This window comes from Marmota monax, unplaced genomic scaffold (assembly GCF_021218885.2).
Source record: "Marmota monax isolate L192 unplaced genomic scaffold, Marmota_monax_Labrador192_F-V1.1 WCK01_AAM20220418_F8-fsc00025, whole genome shotgun sequence".
NCBI lineage: Eukaryota > Metazoa > Chordata > Mammalia > Rodentia > Sciuridae > Marmota > Marmota monax.
The window spans coordinates 2,583,700-2,608,041 of NW_026691950.1; the positions used below are offsets into that span (position 1 = coordinate 2,583,700).

Below are 24,342 nucleotides of genomic sequence, written 5' to 3' on the forward strand. Positions count from 1 at the left end.
AATACCTCACTGTTTATATTTTTTATAGATTACCAGGGAGGTTATAAGGCCTAATTGTCACCTTGAATAAAATTAATAACTCCATAGTCAGTGTTCCTCTTATGTTTGTCATCTTAGTCTCACATGAAGTTGTAAAGAACATATTCTCCTCTCAAGACTCATAAATGAGATTACTGACAACTGAAAGATGCACTTATTTTTTCTTCTAAGATTTGAAAGAAGCTTTTTTCTTTTTTTTTTCTTCTAAGAAAAGATTTGAGAAAAGCTACAATGAGATCTTTTCTTTCTTCCAATTCTGGGGAAAATATTAGGCCATCCTGCATATAAAAAACAAATCATGTTGTGCTCTCTTTAATTTAGTGTCATAGATTTGATTTGTAAGAGGTACATAATTGATATGAATACAGGCAGAGAATGTGAGGCATACTGTGGTTTCAATGAAATGAAATAATTAGGTGAAATTCATTTTTATATTCTTCGACTCCAATTCTTGACTCAAATTAGACTTCTAAGGTGAATTCCTGGGCAGAATCTCCTTATCAAGAACTAAGGTCAAGGACTGGGGATTTAGCTCAGTTGGTAGAGCACTTGCCTTGCATGCATAAGGCCCTGGGTTACATTCCCCAGCACCACAAAAATGAACAACAAAAAACCTGAGGTCAACAGCAGAAGCTAGTTCATCAAATCGTCTTTCATAATATTTTCAGACTTCATAATTTTAATCTCTCTGAGCTAGTAGTAGTTTAGGTGACAATGTAATGGGGAAGAAAAAATGGCAATAACCAGAGAATGTATTTTCATGAAGTGGTAAGAATGGGAGCTAAGACAAGACATTTCTAATCTATTAATTATATTTTAGAGATTTTAGCATTGTCTTTTATACAAAAAAATCAAATGATAGTAATTACTTAGGCTAAATGAAGTTAAGGTCTTTGTTATAAATATATTTATAAGATATATTTGTAAACTTTTTATTTAGACATATATAATGATATTTTAAACTAAAAAGGATGAGGTAGCTCTTCAATATTCCTACCAAGTATTTTCTTTTATCTAAAACAAAAAGAAGTCAGTTTATATTTCAGTCATATTCTTTGAAATTCTCATCATACTATTATTTTGTAGGATAAATCTCGAAGTCTTGCTGTTCATTCTGTAAAGTCTTTAATAAATTTGGATGATGACGTCTTAATGGTCAACACAGGTTCATGGTACACAGTTGCCCATATGTCAGTCCTAACAAATGATAATAATTCAAAAATATTTGTTTGTGGAGTAAACTCACAAGAGAAGGATCCTGACTTAAACAACCTTTTCACAAAAATGGGATGTAAAAGTACGTACAAATATGTATTGTTTGGTGATTATTGTTCTACAGGATTTTAAAGACGTTAAAAATGTTCAAATTAATTTATTTTTTGTAATGTAAAATCTCCATAAACTATACTCTTAAAATTCTCACTCATCTATATTGCATCAGCTGTTATTTTTTAATGTTTTTTAAAGGTATTTATTTTTTAGTTGTAGTTGGACACAATACCTTTATTTCACTTATTTATTTTTATGTGGTGCTGAGGATCAAACCCAGTTCTCGCGTGTGCAAGGCAATTGCTCTACCACTGAGCCCCAGCCCCAGCCCTATTTTTTAATGTTTATTTAACAACTGTAGGTTAAAGTAATTAATATCTTTGTACTTTGGAACAGTGTTTGATATTTAGTTGTGAACATAATTTGAGACCCAAATATTTGGTTCAAATAGATGGGGCTCATCATTTAATAAATCAGAATATATTAACATAAGACTTAATTGACAAAGATAATATGAAGGTCTAAAAACCAAATCATTTAGGATTCCTGTTTTTTAAGAAAATTTCCACTCAAATGTATATACTAAAGATCACATTTTATTATAGTTTCAATGAAACTGAAAAAGTGAGCAAAACTGTGATAGAGTCACAAGGCCAGAAAGGCAAAAGGTAGAATTCAGGGCTTGACCAAAAGAAGTAACCTGATAAATACCGACGATTTTTCTTAGAGCACAGGATAATGATCATGGAGCCCAGATTCCAGTTATCTTAATTCCCAATTGGACAAGGTGATCTAAGACTGCAAGTGCCCAGGTTTAACTAGCCCATTCTTCGCCTGTCAAAAGCAAAAGTAAATTCTCTCTGGAAGAAAGTAACATCATCCTGAGTTTCCAATTAACTCTTAAATTTTTCCAAATGCAATGTCTGGTACTCAGTTGAATAAATAGATAAAAAAGAAGAAAAGTAATGACTCAAATATTAACCTAATAACAGATTCTACATTTGATCTTGCCAAAATACCAAGAAGTGATAGATATGATTCAAATAAATAGAAGATACTACAATAGAATCAGACCCACACAGGATCCACATACTGAGTATATCAGATGTGGACTTCAGAGTAATTTATGATTAATGTGTTGAAGGAATTGAATAGCAAGCTTTAGATTTCAGCAGAGACATGGAAACTATAATAATATTAATAATAGTTATTATTTTAAAAAATGGAACCAAGACAGATGAGGTGAACACACCTGTAATCCCAGGTACTTAGGACACTGAGGTAGGACTGCAAGTTCAAAGCCTAGAGAGATCCTGGTCTCAAAATAAAAATAAATAAATAAGGGGCTGGGGATATAACTCAGTGGTAAAGTGCCCCAGCGCTGCTCCTCCCACAAAGCCAAAGAAAATTCGAAAATGGAAAAATATGAAATTAAAAAATAAGTGGGATATAGCTCAGGGGTAGAGCATGTTTGATCTCCAGTACCAAATAAAAAGGGGGAAAAAAGAGGAAGAAAGATGGATGGGCTTATCAGTAAATTAAAGCTAAAGAAAAAGAAGTAAACTGATGGCTAGAAAGAAATATTCAGACTAAAGCACAGGGGCACAGAAGTTTGAATAATATGAAAGAGACTCAGGAGATTCAGTGATCCATTGATACCATGTGTGTTATAATTGGAATCTCAGGAAGAGAGAAGAGGAATTGGGAAGAAACAATTATTTGTTTTTCAGGTTGGGAATTTTCCAAAATGAATGAAAAACTTTAAGCCATAGATTCAAGAAGACATGTGAACTCTAGTAAGAATATATGGCAAACATATGCTGTAGTTTATTTGTTTTCTCCCAAAATTCACCTGTTAAAATTCAAACTCCCAGGTGATAGTTTAGGAGATGGGGACTTTGAGAGGTGATGAGTCCTAGAGTGGGATTAGTGCCCTTATAGAGTATAATGAGACCCCATAGAGTTAAGTCAGCTCCCTGAAAAGGGGCTAACTCACTTAATAAGACCCTTGTTAATTCCTTCTGAGGGCAGCATTTTCAGTGATCTAATTACCTCTTACTAAGCCTCACCTCTCAAAGGTTCTACTGCCGCTTAATTACCAGAACACTGAGACTAGGCTTCTAATACATGAGTGCTTGGAGGACACATACAAAATATAGCACACTATTTTTGAAGCCTCAAACTACAAACAACCTAAATATCTACACAATAGAATTTTATACAGAATAAATTGTTACCACAAATGATGTCATGGGGGAATCTCATAATATTGATCTTCTAACCAGTAGAGAATTTTTTTTAGCCGGGGGGCAGGTACCAGGGATTGAACTCAGGGGCACTTGGCCACTGAGCCACATCCCCAGCCCTATTTTGTATTTTATTTAGAGATAGAATACTACTGAGTTGCTTAGCGCCTCTCCATTGCTGAGGCTGGTTTTGAATTCAGCTCCTCCTATCTCAGCCTCCCAAGCCTCTGGGATTACAGGCATGTGCCACTGCGCTTGGCTAGGAATTTTTAAGACAGAATATTAATGGGATGAGGTAGAGTAGTATTAATAAAAGGAAATGTATATCAAGAAATTTTAATGATTTATTCATTTAACAAATGTTTATTGATGCATGTTATTAAGTATTAGGACTAGTATATTTTGGGGGATACAGCAATGAAACAAATTCGGTTTTTATATGAAGCCTACATTATAGTATGAGAAAGATGTGGGGGGGAACCATGAAGAAATAATAGGTTAAGGGGATAGAGAGTGTTGTAAAGAGGTTATTCTTTTTCATTTTTTTTTTTTTTTACAGATGGTGATTAGGAAAGGCCTTTCTGATAAAGGGTATTTGACAGGAGACTTCAATGAACTGTTGGAGACCTGAGGAAATTGAGGGATATATGTGGGAAGAGCATTCAAAGCAGAGGAATAGTAAGAATAAAAGCCTTGAGGTTGTAGCATGTTTAGCATGTTCCAGGAACAGTAAGGAAATGATAGGGATGGAGCAGACTGAGTGAAGAGTATGATGAGGTCACAGGGTATATCTGGGAACAAAAATAGGGCATTCTATGCTGAAGGACTCGACCTTGAATGAGATGGGAATTCATTAGTGGATTTCTAGCAGAAGAGTGACATGCTTACCAGTATTTGGTTACTCTTTGGAAAATAGTTTAGGGTAAAGGGTATTAGTGGAGAGATTAGTTAGGCAGTTTTTAAAAGTGCAGGTGTGAAAAGTTCAGAATTAGCAGATTTGGTGATAAGAGTTAGAATTTGAAATACGAATCTGCTGGCCTCCTAAACAAAGCTTATTACTTTATTCTGCATTTCTGTTTTTCCTTTCAAACCATGCATGTTGTTCATGTCTCAGCCCTCTCCATTGCTCATAGGCATGCATATAAGAGAGGGAAGCATCTATTGCCAAGGTAATGAAAATTGTAGGTGGCCAGCACCTACTTAACATTGCTGTTTACACAACATGTGCTCAATAAATATCAGAAGAAGAAAAAAGGGGGCAGGTGTGTAAAGATATTGACTTCTACCTGGGTGATAATGCCAGAGGTTGTGAGAAATGACAGACTGAATATATCTTGAAGTCACGTTATTAGGTTGGATATGGGATGTGAGAGAAGGGAAGAGTCAGGATCCACTAAGGCTTTCAGTCGTGTTAGTTTTTTGTTGGCTTGTTTGCTTTTTGGAGTTCTGGGGCTCGAATCCATAGCCTCACACATGCTGGGCAAGCACTGTCTACCACTGAGCTACATCCTCAGCCTCATGTTAGGCTTTAAGATGTCTGTTCAACATTAAGTGGAAATGTGAAGCAGGCTTTTAGGTACACCTTTTTGGAGTTTAGCAAAGTAGTCTGTGTTAGTGATATAAATTTAGAACTTGTCATTATGTGGATAATATTTAATGTCCTGACCACTATACTTTGTGTACTTAGAGTATAGCTGTAGTAAAGAAAAGAAACCCAAAGGCTAACTCCTAGACATGCCAATACTAAGAGATCAGGAAGTTAAATAAGAGGGATCCAGAAAGGGAGCCATGAGAGAAGAACCAAGAAAAAGTGTGTTCAGAAACTAGGCCAGTTACTTCTTCACCTCCTGAATTTTGTGATACTGGGACTGTACTCTGCATTATCCATTTCCCCATTGCCAGCTGCTTCAGCCATTAGCGGGTCCTAGAGACTACAAGGCTGAAGCCGAAGAGAGGAGGACTTTTCTTCTCCAGTGTTTGTTTATCCCTGTGGTTCTTGGCAGTGTTAATCAGAGCTTATTTCTTTGATAAACTTGCCCTCTTCTCAGGGGGTTGTTTTTCTGTTTTTGTTTTTTGGTACTGGGGATTGAACCCAGGGGTGCTTAACTACTAAGCCACATCTCCAGTCCTTTTTATTTTTTGAGACAGGGTCTTGCTAAGTTGCTTAGGGCTTTGCTAAGTTGCCCAAGATGGCCTCAAACAGAGGGTTGATTTTTAAGGTAGAGGTACACATGGTTGTCATCTAGAGAGACAGATGCTCGTAAACTACAAACAAGGTCCCTAGAGGTATGGATGGTATTTCATGCCTGTTTCTGTAGGTTTAGCACCTCAGACTGTGCCTTATAAATGTTCCTGACAGCCATTTCCCCCCAGGGGTGACAGAATATAAAGGGTAAAAATGAAAAAGGGAAAATAGCCTATATTATTGACTATCCTTACTGTATATGAACTGTATATGAGACACATGCTAAGCTTACCAACTTTGTCTTGATGTTCACCATTTGCATTAAGAAACCATTGCAGTCCATAAATAAGGACATGGAGGCTTAGAGAGTTTAAGACACACAGCTGGGAGTCAAATTTGAGTCTGTTTCTAAAGCCCATTTCCCCTACTCTATCATGCTACTTTAGATTGAACATGAAGTTCAGAATAAGAAATTTAATTTTACATTTGAAAATCATTCTCCGGTGGAAATAGCATCTATTAAGAAAATTCCTGTATTAGCTTTGGGAGATTATCAGAGAATACTCTGTCCTAATGCTATAAAATGAGTTTTTATGGGGTTAAGGGTTTTAAGATAAATTATATATATATATTATACATACATAAAGCAGTACCACTATATTGCATTTAGATTTTCTTAGCTAATTAAATTACATTAATTTTCTGTGTTTTCCCTCAGATATTGAAATACTTCATGAGACATTTACTGACATTGAATCAAAGGATCAGAGGTTACAGAAAGTTAAAGTGATTCTGCTGTTGCCTCGTTGTTCAGATCTGGGTGTTAGTAATCCAATAGAATTTATTTTAAATGAACACGAAGGTACTTGTTTTAATTTCTAAATTATTAAAATTAGTTGATGATAGCCCATCAATTTCTATTTTAGAAAATAAATTTTATTTTCTCTTTTCTGCATTAGCCTCCAGATTGAATGAATTCTTTCTTCTGAATCTAAATGACTTAAATAGCTACTTAGTTGATTCTCTCAAAGAAAACTTGGAGAAAAACAACAAAATGTTTTTAATATTCTTATTGAAAAATAGTACTAAGACTGAACATAATTATCTTAATTAATTTTTAAATTTTTAAGCCAATACTTTAATGTTATCTAGTTTTAATAAGTATTTTCCATGAAAATTTTCATTAATAGTCAAAATGATTGAAAAATAGTGCAATAACATCAATATATGAAAAGTACCTAATAGTAATTTATTTTAAAGTATTTACTTGTTTTTAAAATTTAGATACAGATTTACTTAAAGATCTCTCTCAAGGAGGTACTTCAGAAGATAAACTTCAGGTTCTTGCTCAACATCAATATGAACAGCTAGCACATGCAATGAAATGTAAGTCTGTCATTAGAACAACATTGTTAAAATACAGTGTTAATCTTAGAAACCAAAACAAATTTTCTAGAACATACAGTCTTAGTGCCTTCAAGTAACAAATTATTTTTATAAACTTAACCTGCCTTTTTAAAAAAACATACTTTAAACATAAGCTAGCATAATTTAATAATTTCTTAATGTTAAGATGAAATAATTATGTACATTCATAATTGTTTATTTTCATCTTCCCTATTTCTGATCTTCAACTTCTTACTTGACATATTTTTCTGTTGTCATTTTACCTACACCTACCAACTCTTCTGCAGTCCATATTTTAATCCAAAGTTTATTTCTCTTAGTGCTGAATAGAGTCCAGAGTTATAGAAAAAGCCCAGAACTCTTGATTTGAAATCTGAGTAACAAGGCTCTTTAAGTATTTATATCATTGCTTTAATTACTCCATTTGGGTTTTGAGTGCCACTGCTTTTCCACAGGTGAACAAAGAAATCTGGGAGTCTTTAAGAAACTAATAAACTTTTACTAGGTCAGTATATATTTATCAAGTGCCTATTCTGGGTCAGGAATTGAACTGGATGTTAGGCTTATGAACATAAATAGATGTTTCTAAAATAAAGGCTCAAAGATGAGTCTGTGAGTATAGATAATTCAATATATAAAGATATTGATTTATACATGAATTATAAATAAGGGAAAGTAGCAGAGAAGAAGTCTGTTCTTTTGGTTAATGTTGCTAAAAACATTAATTTGAATGTGAAAATGTATATATGAACTATGAAATAAGTTGGTTTAGAAAATCAGGAGATTGGTAAGTAAAAATTTTTACTAATGCACTTTTATCAAATTTTAATTGAATGTTTAAAGCTTTAAAAAGACTTCTGAAAGAATCATGAAAAGCAAAAGGATTTTAGTGACATACACTCTATTGTGATGCCAAAGAAACACATTATTTGGTAACCTTGAGATTAGGAAATCTGCATCACTGGAAGACATTCAGTAAATTAAGTTCTATAATTTTCCCATAAAACAATGTTAGGTAATGCCTTATCAGGGTTGGACTCCCAATTGTCATAGAAATTACTAAAAGTTTCCATTTGAAATTGACCATATAAAAAATAACTATGATCATTTCTCCTATTAGTTGTAAAAAATAATTAAAAAAATTTTTTTTTTGGCACTGGGGATTGAACCCAGGGGCATTTTACCATTAAGTTATATCCTCAGTTTTTTTCTTTTCTTTCTTTTTTTTTTTTTTTTTTGAGATAGCGTTTTGGTAAATTGCCCAGTCTAGCCTCAAACTTGTGCTTCAACTTCTCATGCAGATGGGATTACAGGCATGTACCCAGCTACATTTTAAAGTTTTAGACATTTATAGGTCAATTATTTGCCAGGCACCCTGCTATTTACTTTTTATATTTTATTTAATCCTCACAAAATCGTCTCCCTTAGCTTCCATGCCTTCTCTGAACACAGTAACAAGGTGGCTAGGCTCCCCAGATTTCTTTGCTCTCTAAACTCAGTCTTGCCACTACTGTGTTTTCCAAAACCATCTCAGACACTTCTCACTATGTCCTTTATACCACCAAGGACTGTTAACTTGAGAAGCCCCTGACACCCAGGTCATTCCTCATCTGAATAAGATCTATAATACTCCCTTTTTTGTCTTCATCCACATCCCCTTGTCTGTCCTTGTCTCCTACTTTGCTAGAATAGTTGTCTTCAACAAAAATCCCTATATTTTAATACTTCTTTGAATGTTCTCTTTTTTTATCCTATAACTTGCCCTTCTCTTGAGAACAGTGTTTCTCTAAATCTCTCCTCTTGTTCTTTTCTGAGCCAATTATTATCACACTTTCACTCTTGCCACTAACCTGAGATGGTCCTGTGAAGATCACCCGTGACCCCCTTCCCACATACTGTTACATCAACTCACAGTCTTTGTCTAACTTGATCTAGCTGTGATAGTTGACCTAATTGATCATATTCTCTTCCTTCCCACATTACTTCACTTGTCTTCTAAGACACACCACCTCAATTTATTTCCCATCTCCTTGGCTTGCTATCCTATAGTGAGTATCCTCCCTATAGGATACTCTCTTTAGCCTCAGAGTATGTCACAGTTCCTGTCTAGGATTCTTTTTTCTCTGTTTATACTTACTTCCTTGATGATCTTATCCAGTCTCATGAATTTAAACACCTCTGCGTGACTCCCAAATTTCTTCCCAAAACTCTTAAGTCTGTATATTCAATTGTCTTCTTGCCATCTCCAGCTAATGACTAATAGGCCTTTCAAAGCTGATAGATCCAAAATGAAAGTCCTGTTCTTCCTGCAGAACTGCCATTTCAGTTAATGACAATATCAGTCTTCCATTTGTTCAGGTGAAAAAGCTTTGCATTGTCCCTCTTATTTACATCCTCAGCCAGCCTGTCAGAAAACAAAGGAACTTCTACATTTAATATATATTTAGAATCCAGTCACCTCCACCACTACCACCACATCCATACCATCACCTCACTCTTGGTTTACTGCAATGATCTTCTATTTTGTCTACCAGCTTCCACCACTGCCTTCTACAGTTCATTTTCAACACAGCATTTGGAATGATCTTGTTAAAACAAATGGCTTCCCATCATCAAACTGAAAACCATCATCCAGTGGCCTGCACATCCTTACTATTTGGTGCTCAGACCCACATTTAAACACTTCATTGCCCACTACTCTGTCCTCATTCCCTCTGCTCTGATCAGACTGGCCCCCTTCACTTTCCTTGAACATTCCTTTAAACTTGCTGTTCCCTTACCTTAAAATATCCTTCCCTAGTTATCTCTGTGTCTGGCTCTCTAATCTTTTGAGTCTACCCACAGTCCTTCATCTCAGTGATGCTAGCTCTAACTAGCCTACTTAAAATTATAGCATTCCCCTGAAACTCTTTCCCACCCCTGCTTTGCTTTATCACCTAGATAGTTTTCCTGTTTCTTTGTCTTACTGTATTTATCCTCTGCTAGAAAGGAAGCTCCCTAGGGGCAGGGATTTTCATTTTTGTTGTTCACTGATGTATACCAAAGCCTAAGTGCCTGGAATGTGGTAGGTGCTCAATTGGTATGAATACATTAGTGAATTGCAGATCATATATTACCTAATTTTACAGGTGAAAAATCTGGAACTTTGAGTAATTTTCCCAGGTTCATGCCACAGCAAGGACAGAATTGGGATTCAGACTGACTTCTGTACATTTCTGGAGTTTTCTGAACCAATTAAGGTGATATAGATAATGAAGGAATGACTGGAAGTATCAAGCTCATGGGAATCTGCAGCATTTATTTCTTTGTGTTTGCAACTAGGTTGGTCATATTGATTCAGTTTTCAACTTTCATACAATCCATCTGGATTTCTATTACTTACTGGCCACAGACCACATTGCTAGTATAAGCTTCTGCTTTAAAAGAAGCTGTTCAAGCATCTCTGGAAATCATTCCCATTAGAACTCTGTGGTGTTTGCACCAAATGCATGTCTGGAAACATAAATTGCATTGGATCATTTATGGGGTCATTATATTAATTAAATCTTCTTTAAATATAGTTGTTAAAGCTCAAGCAGTGGTATACTGCACATGCTCAGTTTATCCAGAAGAAAATGAAGCTGTTGTGAAGAAAGCATTGGAATTTCAAAACCAAGGGGCTAAAATACAACCTTATAGGTAAGAAAGGAAGGCATTCTCCTGAACAACTCAAATAATCATTTTTTAAATGACAAATATAATGTTCTAAGTTACATAAGATATTCTGCTTTTTATTAGACTTTACTATGATCATTACCCTAACTTCTTACAACTTTAAAGTAGGTTTTTTGTAAAGCCTTTACAACAGTGTGGCACAAACATTTTCTTGCATATTAAAAGATTCTTTTGTTTTTGTTATTATTGTTAAAGCTAAAAGCATTTTGGACTTGACTTGATTGGTTTTTGGGTAAACTGGGTCCAAATTTTATGTTCCTGATTTAGATACATGTATACCTCTATAGAATACAAATTAATATATAAAATATTCTTAGAAAATAGACAGAAAATCATATCTGAAAATAGACATTTCTTAAGCCCTTGTAATCTTTGGTATCCATCAGAATTGAAGTAAAATAACTGAAGTTATCTATGGAAAAATGTTGTAATAAGCTAGGGATAGAGAGAAAGAGCATTAACATTATACTCTGAACTGTGGACTTTAAGAAAATTTGCCTAGTGAAATATAGCAGATGGTCTGTAAGAATCATTTCTTAATATCCTAAAGTTGTAGAACTTAAGAGTTGAATAAGTATTGCATGATTAAATAACATTAGGTGTTATCTACTCTGATCACCCATCCACCTGTTGCTTCTATTTCCTTTCACTGCCTTAGAAATATGCAACTCATTCTGGACTTTAGTCATCATAGTACTTTAGCCCAATGCATCCTGCTTCCATCCTCTATTGTAAAAATTTCACCTTACAAAATACTAATCTATAAAAATTTTCCAAATTCCACCCTCTTGAATATAACTGTTTTTAACAGCTTGACTTGTAGACTTCTAGATTTTTTTCCAGCATCAATGGATATGCATATTTTAAGCTTTAGTTGCTGTTGTTAAATGACCCACCAAAATAGTCACTGTTGTAAATCTGTTTTCCTGCAGCTTCATAAATGCTGAAATTCATCAGACTTTTAAATCTTTACCCATCTGAGGGATGAAAAGATAAGATCTCACTGTTGATCAACTTTATTTTTCTGTTAGTGAGGCTGAGCATGTTTGAGTTTACTGACTGGGCAGTGTAGTGGGGAGTGGTCTTCAAACATGTTTTCTCAACTCCCTAAAATTTTTTTGAATAACTGTGTGTTTTCTGTGTTTTAAAATTGATGTTTAACATTTTTCATAAGTTTAAAAGTTGTGAAATATAGTTTTTTAGAATATTATATTACTTATATTTTAAATATATTTCTATCAAATCTGTGGACCTGCAGATTCATCTATTTAATTTAAGGAAAAATGATGCATTTGTTACTTACTTTATAAGACTAGTTCTCATTGTCAAAACCAGATTTACCTTTAAAAAAAAAAGTCTGATTTTAGGGGCTGGGGATATAGCTCAAGCTAGTGTACTATCCTACCATGCTCAAGGGCCCTGGTTCAATCCCTAGTACCAAAAAAAAAAAAAAAAAAAAAAAGTCTGACTTTATTTTTTAATTCAAAGAAACATGCTAATGTGATTTACCTCTAAGTTTTAATTTTAACATAGATACATAGAAATAAAGAAGTAAAAGGAGGGAAGAAGAGGGAGAAAGGGAGAAAGGCAAGGAGTAGAGGAAGGAGAGGGAAGGGAAGGGTGGAAGGGAGGGGAAGGGAGAGGAGAAGAAAGAAGAAAGAAGCAAGCTAGTTCAAGAACAGAGCTTTGGGGGTGGAGGTGGGGATGCATTTCAGTGGTGAGCACTTGCCAGAGTTTCACACCCAATTAAAGATTTCTTTCCATGGGAGAAGACAGTTGCATTCTTGGGTTGTTCCTTTGTTTAGCCTCTTGTAGATCGTAATTAACATTCTAGGACAGTGTACTAAAACAAGGTAGGTAACAGGTGTAAGTGGGAGAAGGGTATTGAGAATGGAGAGGAGGGAAAGGATGATGTAAAACAGAGTTAATGAGGGCAGGGGATGTGGCTCAGTGGTAGAGAGTTTGTCTAGCATATGGGTAGGATCCCCAGCATGGCAAAAAATTAAAAAATTAAAATTAGATTAAATATGATTGATTACATTACCTACCTCAGTAGGTCTTTGTGGAGGTTAAATATATGAACACATGAACAGTACCTGGCACATACTAAATGTTCAGTAGTTTTTATTGTCATAGTTATTACTAATTTGTAAATTTTATGTTCATATACTTTGCCACTTCTTCAACTGAATTATTCGTTTTCTTTTTTTTAATCTTATTGTATATTAGTGCTTTTAGCTATTTTCATATAAACTACACATTTTATTTACTTACTTATTTTTGGTAGTACTGGGGATCAATCCAGAGCCTGTGCATGCTAGGCAGGCACTCTATGCCTGAGCTACGCACTAACCCCTATAAATGCTTTTGTCAGTTTTAATACTTTAAAATTTTTCTCTTTTATATTTAATAATTGACTAAAGTGTTGATCGAGCTTTAGTTTTTCTGCAAATACTCCTTCCCCATCCCCTCAAAATGGCCTTTTTTTTTTTTTTTTTTTCGGTATCAGGGATAAAACCCAGGGGTACTTATCCACTGAGCTACATCCCCAGCCCTTTTTATTGTTTATTTAGAGACAGGGTCTCACCAAATTGAACTTGTGATCTTCCTGCCTCAGTCTTTTGAGCAGCTGGGATCACAGGCGTGTGCCACCATGCCCAGCTTAAAATGGCATCTTTCTTTCTTTTTTTTTTTAATATTTATTTTTTAGTTTTAGGTGGACACAGTATCTTTATTTTATTTTTATTTGGTGCTGAGAATCGAGCCCAGTGCCTCACACATGCTAGGCGAGCGCACTACCACTTGAGCCACATCCCCAGCCCCAAAAATGGCATCTTTCACTTAGCATGATGTTTCTGAGGTTCATCCTTGTTAGAAGTCTGAGAACTTCATTGTTTTTGAAGGCTGAGTAACACTCCATTGTATGGATATGTCACATTTTATCCGTTCATCAGTTGATGAGCATTTAGATTGTTTCCATCTTTAGGATGCTAAGAATAATGTTGTTGTAATATTTTTGTACATATGTTTGTGCAGAAGTAAGTTTGCATTTCTCCTGACTATATACCTAGGGGTAAAATTACTGGGTAAAATGGTAACTCTTCAATCATTTGAGAAACTGTTGCACTTTCCAAAGTGCTTGTATCATTTGACATTCTCACCAAGGCTTGTTTATTTTCTTTTCTCTCTCTCTCCCTCTCTAACTCTTTTTTCCCCTGGCGAGCCTCAAGAGTGTGAAATAATGTCCCATTGTGGTTTTGATTTGCATTTCTCTGAGGACAAATGATGCTGAGTAGGGCTGGGGTTGTGGCTCAGTGGTAGAGTGCCCGCCTAGTGCGGGTGAGGCACTGGGTTCGATCCTCAGCACCGCATAAAAATAAATGAATAATTTTAAAAAATGATGCTGAGTGTCTTTTCATGTGCTTATTAGTCATTTACATATCTTCATAGGACACATGTCTATTGACAGTTTTATTTTGCAGTGCTGGGAATTGAACCCAGGACCATGTATATGCTAGGCTGACTTTGAACTTGCAATCCTCCTGCCTTGGCAGAAGTTGCTGGGATAATAAGTGTGTACCATCCCACCTGGCTTTGTTCCCAGTTTTTAAATTAGGTTAGTTTAAATTGTTGAGTTAAAAGAATCTCTTGTATACCAGACCCTTACACATAATAATTTGCAATTTTTTTTCCATTCTATTGGTTACTTTTTGGATTCCTTATAGTGTTCTTTGATGCATACATTTTAAAAATTTCAGTGAAGTATAGCTTATGTTTTTTTGTTTGCCTATGTCTAAAGCTTTATGCCTTTAAAGTTTTTAGTCTAATTCTTAAATTTAGGTCTATGATCCATTTTGATTAATTTTGATTAGTATGAATCGAGGGTCTGACTACTCTTTTGCATGTTGCTGTGCAGTTGTATCTGCACCATTTGTTGAAAACACTATTCTTTCCCTGATTGAATGGTCTTGGCCTCCTTGTTGAAAAATTATCAATGTATGAGCTTCTTTCTGGATTCTCATTCTGTTCCATCGATCTATGTGTCTATAATTAAGCCAGTACCACGATGAGATTTTTAAAACTCCTAATGGATACCTAGTTTCATCGAATGCCTTTAATTGATCAGATCAAATGTTTGTTCTCATCTGTCATTTTAACATGATGGGGAGCTAAGTATTTTCTAATACTGACCATCCTTGAGCTTGAGGGCTAGGTTATGTTCTCTATTTAGATATTCTGTTACCTAGTTAAGGTGGAAGCTAAGGAAGGTGAGCATTGCTTGAGAGGAATTGGATTGCTACTACTCCTTGGTACTTATGATAATCAGTAGTGTCCACACTTGGCCATTGATGGCAACCTATTACCCCAAACTTGGGGGCTTTTCTGGTCTTTCTTGTGTCAGAATTCTTGTATCCTCATTGTTATCAGTGAGCTCAGTTCTGTCACAGCATTTCTGGTTGTCAGTCCTCACCTACAGAAGAGCTTCTCAGTGCTGTTATGTAGTGCTCCTCTCACCAGCATTTCCCTGTTCCTCCCATAAAGGGTATAATCTGGAGGGTTTTCCTGTCTATTTAATAGGAAAATAGGATATCCACTGTAGCAGACTCACGTCTTTGAGTCTAATACTTCTTCCACTGTTTACTATGGGCATTGGCATCCTGCCTTATTCAATGTGAGCTATTGTGTATTAGTTTTCTATTTCTGCTTAAGAAATTTCTACAAACTAGCCAGGTGTGGTGGTGTACGGCTGTAATCCCAGTGACTCAGGAGGTTGAGGTAGGAGGATCACAAGTTCAAAGCCAGCCTCAGCAACTTAGCCAGGCCCTAAACAACTTAGTGGGTCCCTGTCTCAAAACAAGAAATAAAAAGGGCTGGGGATGTGGCTCAGTGGTTAAGTACCCTTAGATTCAATCCTGGTACCAAAACAATAATAATAATAATAATGTATAATAATAATAATAGTAATAATAATTATTATTATTATGATTACCACAAACTTAGTGGCTAAAAGCAGTTATTAATTAGCTCATGGTCCTGGAGGCTAGATGACTGGCATGTCATAACTGAGTTCTCTGGTCAGAATATCAGCCAGGCTGAAGTCTCTGGAGAAGAGTCCATTCAAAGTCCATTCTGGTTGTGGGACTAAGGTTCTCACTTCCCTGCTGGCTGTCAGCCCAAGACTGCTCTCAGCTCCAAGGCTGCCTTCACTCCCTGCCATGAAGCTCCTTCCAACTTCATGTCAGCACAGGTGTTTCCTATCAATCTTGGGTTTTGAATCTTTGGGATATTCCATCTGACCTCAAGATTGGCTTTCAATGGCTCATATGATTAGATCAGGTCCTCCCCAGATAATATTCATATCTTGGAGACCTTAAGTACATCTGCAAAATCCATTTTGTCATATGTATTAATTTCCTAGGTTTTGAAACCCATTATCCCAAACTTGGGGGCTTATAACAACAGAAATTTATTCTTGCACAGTTCTGAAGACCAGAAGTCCTACATGAAGGTGTTGGTAGGGTTAGTTCCTTGTGGGGCCTCTGATGGAGGATGTTCCATTCATACTCCTAGCTTCCAGGGTTGCTGGCACTCCTTTGCATTCCTTACCTTGTAGCTGCCCTGTTGAGAGCCACAGCCGAAGGGGCCCCAGCAAACTTTCAGACTGCCAGCTGATGATTGGCTCACAGCGGCCCCAGCAACTTCTAGCTGATTGGCTCCTCTGCGGTGATGCTCATTGAGCTGTTTCCCCACCCTTTCCTAACAACATATCTACATTTCTCTGAGGATAACCAGCTGCTGCATTTCGCCTAGCCATCTCCTTGCAAAATTCCTCATTGGCAACCTTCCATAACAGGTATTGTCCTCCATTTAGCACAGCTTTACACATATTAGCCCAATCTGCTGGTGTCATGTTCAAGTTGTTAATGGATTTGACCAAGCTTACAGTGAAGGGTGCTTGAGGACCATAGGTTGTTACAGCCTCTTTTAGCTGCTTCACTGTTTTGAAATTTAAAGCATGGTGAATTCGCTGCCCTCCTGCCTCAAATACAGGGCATGTTAATATTTGAGATCCTGTCTCAGGATCCCAACTATCAACTGCGGGGGTTGGGAGCCTCCCAGCATATGGAGGTGGCCTTGTTAGTTGGACACTTACGTCCTCTGGTGATAGAAAGGTGTTAGTAGCAGTCTCCTGTAGAGGTGGTGCTGTTGGTTGGACACTTATGCCCTCTGGTGATAGAAAGGTGTTAGTAGCAGTCTCCTGTTGTAACTTTTCCCCTGATGGCTTTTTCTGCTCTAAACTTCCTTCCTCTGTCTGACTAGCTCGAAAGACCTTCTCTTTTACTTGAATCTTTTCCTCTTTCTGACTAACTTGAGAGACCTTCTCTTTTACTTGAATCAATATGTCTTCTCCTTCCTCTACCTTTGTCTGAATTGAAGGCTTTGGACTAAGCAAACAAGATACGAACATCCACAATGGCAGTGTGCCAACTGGCAGAGTCCCTGGGCTTTTCTTTTCTATTCTTTTTAAATCTTCACCATGATGGTTCCATTGTGATATACTCAACAACTCCTCCTCAAAAAGCCATGGGCTACATTTTTGTATTGTATCAATGTATGCCCTGACTGCTCTTGATTTTACTGGGATGCCTCCTTCCTCTAACAATTTACTTAACGCTCTTTCGGTTTGTTTTTTACTAATTTCTGATCCCATATTTCTACTATAATACAACCCAACAAGATGACACCAAACAAAACCGAGACAGAATGAAATAAAAATGGAACAACAAAAAATCATTATAGCCTTTCTATCCTCCTGAAATGTCCATCCGTCCTTTCTCCCTATCTGTTCCTCAGACGTAAATAGTTTTTCCTCAGATGTGAGCGGTTTTTCTTCTGTCTCACTCATCTCCAGGGACAGGCAACTTAAAACAAAAGTGAAGCAAAACAAAAGAGGAATCTTAAAATGGCTACCCATCCTCTCGCCCTGCCCTCAGGGGCGAGCAGTTTACCTTATCACTTACCCTCAGTCGCTCCCCGTGTGAGCCACCAAATGCCGCAGTCTGGCTGGGCACAATTCAGGAGCCACTTGTCAAAAGAAACGAACTTTATTTTTAGAACCACACACGCCAAACAAAACAGCTCCTCAGGAAAACCCTCAGAGCCCAACTGCCACCACCAGCTTCCCACAAGCCTCTCAACCTCCCCCACTCCTCCTGCTCTTGAGGCCGATTGGCTGGGTCGCGTGGGCAGAGCCAAAAAAGTCCCCCAATGAGCAGCTCCGTGGTCTGAAAGGGCAGGGAAACAGCCCAATGAGCATCACTGCAGAGGAGCCAATCAGCTAGAAGTTGCTGGGGCCGCTGTGAGCCAATCATCATCTGGCAGTCTGAAAGGGCGGGGAAACAGCTCAATGAGCATCACCGCAGAGGAGCCAATCAGCTAGAAGTTGCTAGGGCCGCTGTGAGCCAATCATCAGCTGGCAGTCTGAAAGTTTGCTGGGGGCCCTTCGGCTGTGGCTCTCAACACTGCCCCACTCTACTGTCTGCCTCCATCTCCACATGTCCTTCGTCCCCTGTGTGTTTCTGTGAACTCTCCTTATAGGAATTCTAGTATCAGATTCAGGATTTATCCAACTCCAGTGTGATGTTCACTAATTTTATCTACAAAGACCTATTCCTAAATAAGGTCACATTCTGAGACTTTGAGTGCACATGAATTTTGGGGGGGACACTATTCAACCCACAATAGCTTACTCTCTGGCCTCCCAACATTGATATTTGTTTCATGCAAAATATACTCACCCCACCTCAACATCTCCAAAACCCACCTCAACTTCTCCAAAACCCACCTTAACTTCTCCAAAAGTCTATATCCATTCCAGGATCAACTATAAATCCAAAAATTTTCATCTAAATATCATCAACTCAAAAAAAATCCAAAACGCCACCATCTAAATCAGGGATGAGTAAGATTCTGGGTATGATCTAATTTTATTATTCAAAGAAATAGGCTGAAAGCTAGAATTTGGAAACTATTTTGTAGGAGCAGTTTCTGGAAGATAAGTTGATCAGTCTTAATTATGGACTATTAAGAAAGACATCATATATGTTGATAAATAATATGTCTTATTAAGAAAATATTTATTGAATACCTAGTAGGTACCAGGCATTCTTCTAGGTACTAGTAACGTTATCAGTGAACTAAAATTAACAAAAATCTAAACCTTCATATTTACATTTTGGAGCTAAGTAGGTTGATAAGAATTATTTTCATTGAGTATTCTTAACCTATATGAGTGAATAAACTTTTAAAAATAATTTCTACTTGTGTAGAGAACAAGCACATAGAGGTTGAGTGTCCTTATCCAAAATGCTTAGGACTAGAAGTACTTCAGATTTTGGATCTTTTGGGATTTTGGGATATTTGCATATACAAAGTGAGATATATTGGTGATGGGCCCAAGTCTAAACACAAAATTCATTTGTTTCATGGGCACCTTATACACGTGGCCTGAAGGTAATTTTATGTAGTATTTTTAGTGTGCTTGTTCACATTAGGTCAGGTATAGAATTTTTTTTTTTTTTTTTTTTTTTTTTTTAACCTGTGGCATCATGTTGCACTCAAAAAACTTCAGATTTTGAAGCATACTGGATTTTAGACTTTCAGATCAGGGATGCTCAACCTGTATGAATAGTCTCAGAAACTGCTGGCTGGTTACAAGGTTGGTGAGAGGAACAGCTGGCTCTCTCACTTTCAGAACCTGTAGTTCTTTGATTTCAAATAAGTTCCACTGCCATTTGCCCTCATTTGTTTATTTAGCACCGTCCATTGTCAGACTCTTTAGCATGTCATCTGAGGTCATGTGTGTCTGCCCCTTGCTAAGCAACCTCTCTCTCATCACTCACCTTATGCCGCAGATCCATGGAAATACTTGGTGTGCCCGCGCTTGCATTCTCATAGCGCATGTGCTTTTCTTCCTGCTCTTCTTTCTGTCTAGAATCACCTTCTTTATGTTACCGGGAACCTACTTTTTTCTTCGAGACACAGCTTCAGTATCACTTCCTCTGCAAAAGCTTCACATTTGCCCTCTGCCTGGGCCAGGAAGAACTGGCCTTACTCTCTTCTGTATCTTGTCTCTGTTGGCCCAGCATCCACAGATGGTCTCTTTCAGATTACTGTAAATGGATTCGTTTCCTCAACTAATCTGTAAACTCTTTGAATTAAGGTTTTATTCATGCACTTTTTACCTAATAGGCAAATAATAAATATAAATTTAAAACTGGCTTTAAGTGTCAGAATAGACAAAATTATTGGTAAAAAAGTTTCCTGATATTTGAATTCATGTGGATTAAGTGTTAAAATGCTTTAACACAGTAAGTACATTTTAATCCTAAAAGCATGGAATTAGAAGAATCACCTTTTCATGAACTTACTATTAAATGAGAAATTAAATATAAAAACCAAAATTTTATTTTAAATTAGTTTTTTCTGACATAAAGTCTTTTGTTATGTACTTTCTTGAACACTCTATAACTCATCCATTAATACCCACAAAGATATTGGAAGAATAACGTAGTTAAAATGATAGACTACATTATTATAATTGTGCAAAAAGTAACTGAAAGAAGGAAGTCCTATATTTCATATTTTGACAATGTAGAAATATAGGAAGTTTGGAGTTCTATTTTTGTGACTCCTATACATATTTACCTGTTTTGATAACATATTAGTTGAGTGGTGAAAGAAGTTTTGAGTTAAAAGTTTGTCATTGGCATAGTTGTTTAAGGATGCAGAACTTGGGAAGTATAATGAGTTCTGAGCTAATATGAAATACTAGAGCTTATTCCTTATGTGTTATTTTGGGAAAAGCTGCTTCAGCACTTTTTCTTATTTGGAAGTTTTACTTATATCACTGGTAAAACATAATGGAAGAAATTTATTTGCAAAATACTTTTTCCCTCTCTTTGAAAGAAGCCATTCCAGCTGTTTCATGCTTGTTCATTTCCGTTGCAGGCTCAGTCCTCCTGTTCTTCCTCTATGTTCCTTAAAAGAAATACACTTGGCTAAGGATAAGTTTTTCAGAATGGAACAATCTGAAACTACCAATGGTTGTTTTCTTTCTATTTTAACAAGAGAGGTAAGGAGACAAAAACAATCCCAGTCTATGTCATACTTTGGAATTGGGAATGGCAGAGCCTCACAAGAGGAACATAGGAACCTGTGAACATTTTGAAATGCTGTGCTTATATTTCATAAATAGCTAAAGGGCAAGAAAAAGCTTTATGGCAAGTAATCCCGATACCTTATGTTCTGTGTTTCTTTTTGCCTGCCCTCTATGCCCACCTCTGTAAGCAGTTTGTTAATACATAGGGAGGGCATCTTCTCAGACATAAGAAATCAGCTGTGTAATTCTATCAAGTTTATAAATGGGAGAAGTGAAGTTAAAAAGAAGTCATTTGCTGAGGTTTATGGCATGTATTAGGCCTAAAATCCATTTATTTTAAAATTATGTTCTATTTATTTTCACTGAAAACATTGACAAATATTTGCCATATGCACAATAGTTACCTTCCACAGTAATAAATGCTTCTTTAATTGTAGCGGGACCCATCTGAGACAGTGTCTGTGAAAGATGTTTTGGCCCGAGCTGCAGCAAAAGGGCTACTGGACGGGATTGAGTTGGGGAAATCATCAAAACGAGAGAAGAGGAGGAAAAAATCAAAAACATCATTGCCCAAACCGTCTGCCAATGATAATAATGGCATCCAAATGAAAATTGCCGAGTTCCTGAATCGAGAAACCAAAACAAGTACTAACAGATCAGAGGCATTAATAACAAAAGCACTTAATCCACAGAAAAATGCATCTCAAGTAGGTGCCACCACACAGACCAGGAAACCCAGCAAGCCTACCATCAATCCTTTGACACCCACCTTAACGAAGAACACTTGTCACTGCAAGCCATGTGAACGGCACACCAACTTCACACGACCTCGACCAGAAGACAAAATGATTGCTTTGAAACCCATTGAGATCGTTTTGCCTCCAGTAATGTTGCCATTTCAGAGTCCTCAAGGGATCAGATCTCAGGTCCCAAATCAGCATTTTTACTATCGCTGGGTTAGGCCCAAGACTGGTGTGCCTGGCTACCTTCCCACACCATCAGCGTCCAGAAGAGGGGAGAAACCTAAAGAAAACTTACCTTCCTCCCTAGTTAGGCATCCTCGACCATGGCTTTGACTGCCCCAGGTTTTTGACAGGGCCAGAAACAGGCGTTTTTGTTTTTTTTTTCTTCCCAAACTCTGGTATTTCTCAGAAGGTGAGATATAGCTACACAAGATACTCATCCTTTTGTCACTTAGTATCTTCTAATTGTGATATTACCTTCAGAGAATCAAAACAGGAGAGAGACAATAAGTAGAGAGGGTAAGCAAGCAGAATTCAGATTGCAGCAGCTTAGTGCTGATCTGTTCGAGAACACCCCACTGTCGACTCTCAATCAGCTGTCAGAACTCGTCTCACTCCTGTTGACTTCCAGTCGGGACTAAAGCTCAGCAATTTCTCCTGAAGGGAAACATGGTCTCTCTGGGAGCAGGCTGCTCTTCACTCACTTTTGAGGGCGTTCAGTTGAAAGCGGGGCCCTCCCACCAGCTCTGGAACACCCTGTCAGTGTCTAAGCAGTCCTAGCTGAACTTTTCCAATCACAATCAAGATTGATTTTTTTTTTTCTTAAGTACTCGTCTGTTCCTGAAACAGGGCATGACATGAGTTTTGGTAACATGACTGAGCCTGAGTACTAGTAGGAAGCCCAGGAAGTTCCAGAATGTCATGTGTGCATTGCTTAGGTGTTGATTCAGAGGGTCTCTCGTGGGAAGAGCATCCAGGACCCTGAGTGGATTGAGTGAGCACAATCACCCCTTCCTTCTGCCTGTTTATGCCAAACACGGTTGAAAAAAAGACTGTGAGCAAATTTCCATCAAAACATTCATAATTCTGAGAACAAAACTGTTAAATACAAGTGATATCTATTGTCAAAGAATACAAGTGATATCTATTATTGAAGAAACCTATAAAGACTTCTGATTCTATTCAAAGATCAGGTGATACAGCAAAATGTTCAAATTGTTTCAAATGGCACACAGTAATCAAACTTTGGTAAATCATTTCTGATGCACAATTAAAATATATTGTAGCACTGTTATATTAAATGTCAATTCATCTTAAATGAATATTGGTATTGCCAATATTGGTATGATTATCGTTTCTGGGTCTACTGATTATTTTTCATCATAGTAACAAAATGTTTAACATTAAATAGGTTTCAACTATAAATCTTGTTTAAAGTTCATAGACACGTTGATGACGTTTGAATTTAAAGTTTTATTTTCAGAATCAGTTGTGTTTACATGTAAGTAATTCTGGAATGCTCAATTCAGGTGATACTTCAGTAGAATATTTAGGTCTGTTTCAGTTATGTTATTCTTTTCTCACTTGAAGTGAGGAGAAAAGCAAAATGGTGAATTTCATTTTAGTAGTACTAATTGATTTTTCCTTCAGCTGAAGATTACATTTCATTAGAAACTAAGTGAAGAAAAGACTTTAAAAATTTTTTCGCAGTTGCAGATGGACAGATGCCTTTACTTTGTTTATTTTATGCAGTGCTAAGGATCAAACCCAGTGCCTCACATGTGCTAGGCAAGTGCTCTGCCTGAGCTACAGCCCCAGCTCAAAGAAAAGACTTCTTATACTTGAGCCAGACTTATTAGGGGGTGTTTCATTATCTTACACCCACCCAAATCTAGCTTAGGGGACCCCATGCCTCTAGGAGGACAGGGCAGCCTAATTTTACATTGTTCAGTGAAGAGCTGATATTTTATCCCAGAGTTTTTTTTTTTTTTTAAATATTTAGTTGTAGTTGGACACAATACCTTTATTTATTTACGTGGTGCTGAGATCGAACCCAGTGCCTTACATGTGCTAGGTGAGCGCTCTATTGCTGAGCCATACCCCCAGCCCCTCCCAGGGATCTTTTATCCTTTTCCTGCTTCACTCCAACTCTAGGCTGCAAATGATTCCATTGTCCAGAAGCACAGGGTCTGAAATCTTTATTTTCAAGTGTATTTTCTGGGTTAACTCTCACTGTTATGAAACAGCTCAGGATATTTTATAACCTCTGCATGTGATTCATGTCACAACTTTGAAGCCACTTATTTTCAGTAGTTCCTAACATGCCTCTTGGTACTAAATTATTTTTCTCTTTAGAAATTTATGGAGATTCTAAATTAAACCATTCATTAATTAAGCTTGCATTTTAGTCTGAGAATATTCTAAGCAGGACAGGATCACTTATTTAAATACTTTGGTAAACAAAACAGGGAAAGAACTTAGGATAAAAGCTACATGAGAGAATTGTAGTGAAGAATATGGATCACACTAACATTTTTTTTGTTTGGTATTTTACTTGCTTGAACGTGAAAGTCTTGC

The 24,342-nt window shown here is 36.8% G+C and overlaps 1 protein-coding gene across 1 annotated transcript in view; it reads left to right on the plus strand.

The window, feature by feature from the left end:
• Positions 1 to 23,102, plus strand: part of Nsun7 (NOP2/Sun RNA methyltransferase family member 7) — a 36,940-nt gene extending 13,838 nt beyond the window's left edge. Inside the window, exons 7-12 of the mRNA XM_046454707.2 lie at positions 1,126 to 1,336; positions 6,458 to 6,601; positions 7,024 to 7,125; positions 10,707 to 10,824; positions 20,872 to 20,995; positions 21,460 to 23,102. Of these exons, the coding sequence (XP_046310663.1) occupies positions 1,126 to 1,336; positions 6,458 to 6,601; positions 7,024 to 7,125; positions 10,707 to 10,824; positions 20,872 to 20,995; positions 21,460 to 22,098 (1,338 nt within the window). The 3' untranslated portion in view covers positions 22,099 to 23,102. The remainder of the gene's footprint in view (positions 1 to 1,125; positions 1,337 to 6,457; positions 6,602 to 7,023; positions 7,126 to 10,706; positions 10,825 to 20,871; positions 20,996 to 21,459) is intronic.
• Positions 23,103 to 24,342: the final 1,240 nt, after the last annotated feature.